Source organism: Cajanus cajan, chromosome 10 (genome assembly GCF_000230855.2).
Source record: "Cajanus cajan strain Asha chromosome 10, NIPB_CcT2T_4, whole genome shotgun sequence".
Lineage (NCBI taxonomy): Eukaryota > Viridiplantae > Streptophyta > Magnoliopsida > Fabales > Fabaceae > Cajanus > Cajanus cajan.
The window spans coordinates 41,134,438-41,136,452 of NC_138526.1; the positions used below are offsets into that span (position 1 = coordinate 41,134,438).

Genomic DNA, 2,015 nt, shown 5'->3' on the forward strand with positions numbered 1-2,015 from the left:
CTGTCCAACAACCTATCACGGGTTCAACTTAGATGAATCAGATAAAAATAAATCGTTAAAATATACCCACTTATTATAAAATTTTTATTTATTTTAACCTGTTCCGACCCGTTTTTAAGGCGGATTAGTAATACCATTATTTCGATACAAAATGGTTAGACAAGTTTTTGAGAAATTATTTTGTCTTTGTTATTGACTTATCGTATTCCTTGTAAAGAGAAATTAATTTAGTAGGTGAAGAATGCCAAGAATGTGGAACAAGTACGGTTAGCAATTACTGCATTTCAAAAAATATTGGAGTCCTATACTAAATAACTAGATTGGTTGACGGTGGTGGATCCATAAAATAATGGAAATTTAGGAAATTGTCATTGGTAGAGATGTATTAATTGATTTCACTTAAAAATAAACTTTACTTAATTTAAATTATATATTTAAATATGTCGAAAGTATAGGAGGTAGTAATAATTTTTCCCATCATTCACTTGAAGCAGTACAAAATTACAAATTACAAAAAAAAAAACCAATGCCCACGCCAATCATTGTTAAAAAAAAAATAATAATAAACCCAAAAATAAAAAAATAAATAATAAAAACAGCACCTAATTAAATGAAGCAATAGTGAAGTAAACGTCAAGTCAAGTCAACTGAGCGAGCAAGAAAAGAGCAACAACGCAAGGCAGCGCACGATAGCCAGGAGGGGTCCCCGGTGCGCCGGACGGGATCACCGGCGGCGACTTCCCGCCGAGCCTGACATCTTTCCGGTGGACCTTCTCCCCGGAGCGAGCGTCGATCTCGACATTGGCCCCTCCCCACAAACGGTGCCGTTTGGAGTACCAAAAGAGGATCTTGTACTTGACCGCGGTGGTGAAATCCACGCGGTAGAAAACCCTGCCGTCGACGGGCGCCGTGAGGTTCCCGGCGGCGGCGAGGGAGGCGCGCTTCTTGGCCTTCTTGCCGTGGCCCTGGTAGAAGCCGGCGACGGTGGCGTTGCCGAGTGGGCGCGTGGCGTTGGGAGAGGCGAAGCGCGCGAAGGAGAGGAGAACGTCGTCGTATTGGATGCCCTTGTCCTTGTTGTTGTTGACGAGGTGCAGCGTGAAGAAGACGGTGTTGTTGTGGGGTTTAGGGTTTAGGGTTTTGTTGAGGGAAGGAACGTAGATTTGTTTGAGGTAGAGCCTTGGCTCGTCCACGCGGAGACTCAGCCAGATGAAGAGCGCCGCCATCCCCGTCGTTATCAGGAAGCTCAGGCACCGCGTGCAGCAGCTGTCGGAGCTCGTCGCCGCCGCCATCGCCGCCGGAGAGCGTTCGCTTCGTTTTTTCTGTTGCGTTCGGTTGAAGTGTCGTCTGATTCTATTTATGGAAGGCGAGTTAGGAACTTTCCATGTGTTTCCGTTTCTTTCTCTTCTGATAGCAACTCCGATGAGAGTTGCTTATCCCGTAAAATAACTCAAGTTCTGATTTTTTATTATTAGAGGACTTTAACGTGGCAACATGAGTTGTTTGAAGAAGAGAGAAAGTTGCTTTCTCAAGCAACCATTCTTTATCAGATTTCAAACAAATCTTATTGAACATATTTGAGAACGTTTCGAAAATAATAATGATAAAAATTAATTTTGTATAATATTTATATATTTATTATTATTTTATTTTATTTTAAATATTTATTTATTGTGTATTTTTTCTCGTAATTTATTTTCTTTCATTGTAGTGCAATTATTCTTTTTAATAAAAAAATAAAATTGGTTCATAAATGATTAGAAAAAAATTTCTAAAAGTTGAATTTCTTAAAGTTTTTTACCATTGGAATAAATTTGTGTTTGAGTTGTTTAATATTGACATGACATATTAGGGACCACTTTTTTCATTTTTTAATGCATGAAACAATTCAAATGAGTTGTTTCCATCGGAGATACTCTCACTTTCGCGCTCTCTACTTCACATTTTCTTTTTTTTTTTCCTTCACTTTACCATTTTACCCTCGTGTTTTCACCCAAGTTCATTTTTATTTACCCACT

At 39.2% G+C, this 2,015-nt stretch overlaps 1 protein-coding gene across 1 annotated transcript; it reads right to left on the reverse strand.

The window, feature by feature from the left end:
• Positions 1 to 459: 459 nt before the first annotated feature.
• LOC109815099 (protein NDR1) lies at positions 460 to 1,433 on the reverse strand. Its single transcript, XM_020379693.3, has one exon. The coding sequence runs from the start codon at positions 1,287 to 1,289 to the stop codon at positions 639 to 641; it is 651 nt and encodes a 216-aa protein (XP_020235282.1). The 5' UTR covers positions 1,290 to 1,433; the 3' UTR covers positions 460 to 638.
• Positions 1,434 to 2,015: the final 582 nt, after the last annotated feature.

Coding starts and splice junctions, on each gene's coding strand:
- LOC109815099 (XM_020379693.3), bottom strand. CDS start 1,289: ATGGCGGCGGCGACGAGCTCCGACAGCTGCTGCACGCGGTGCCTGAGC.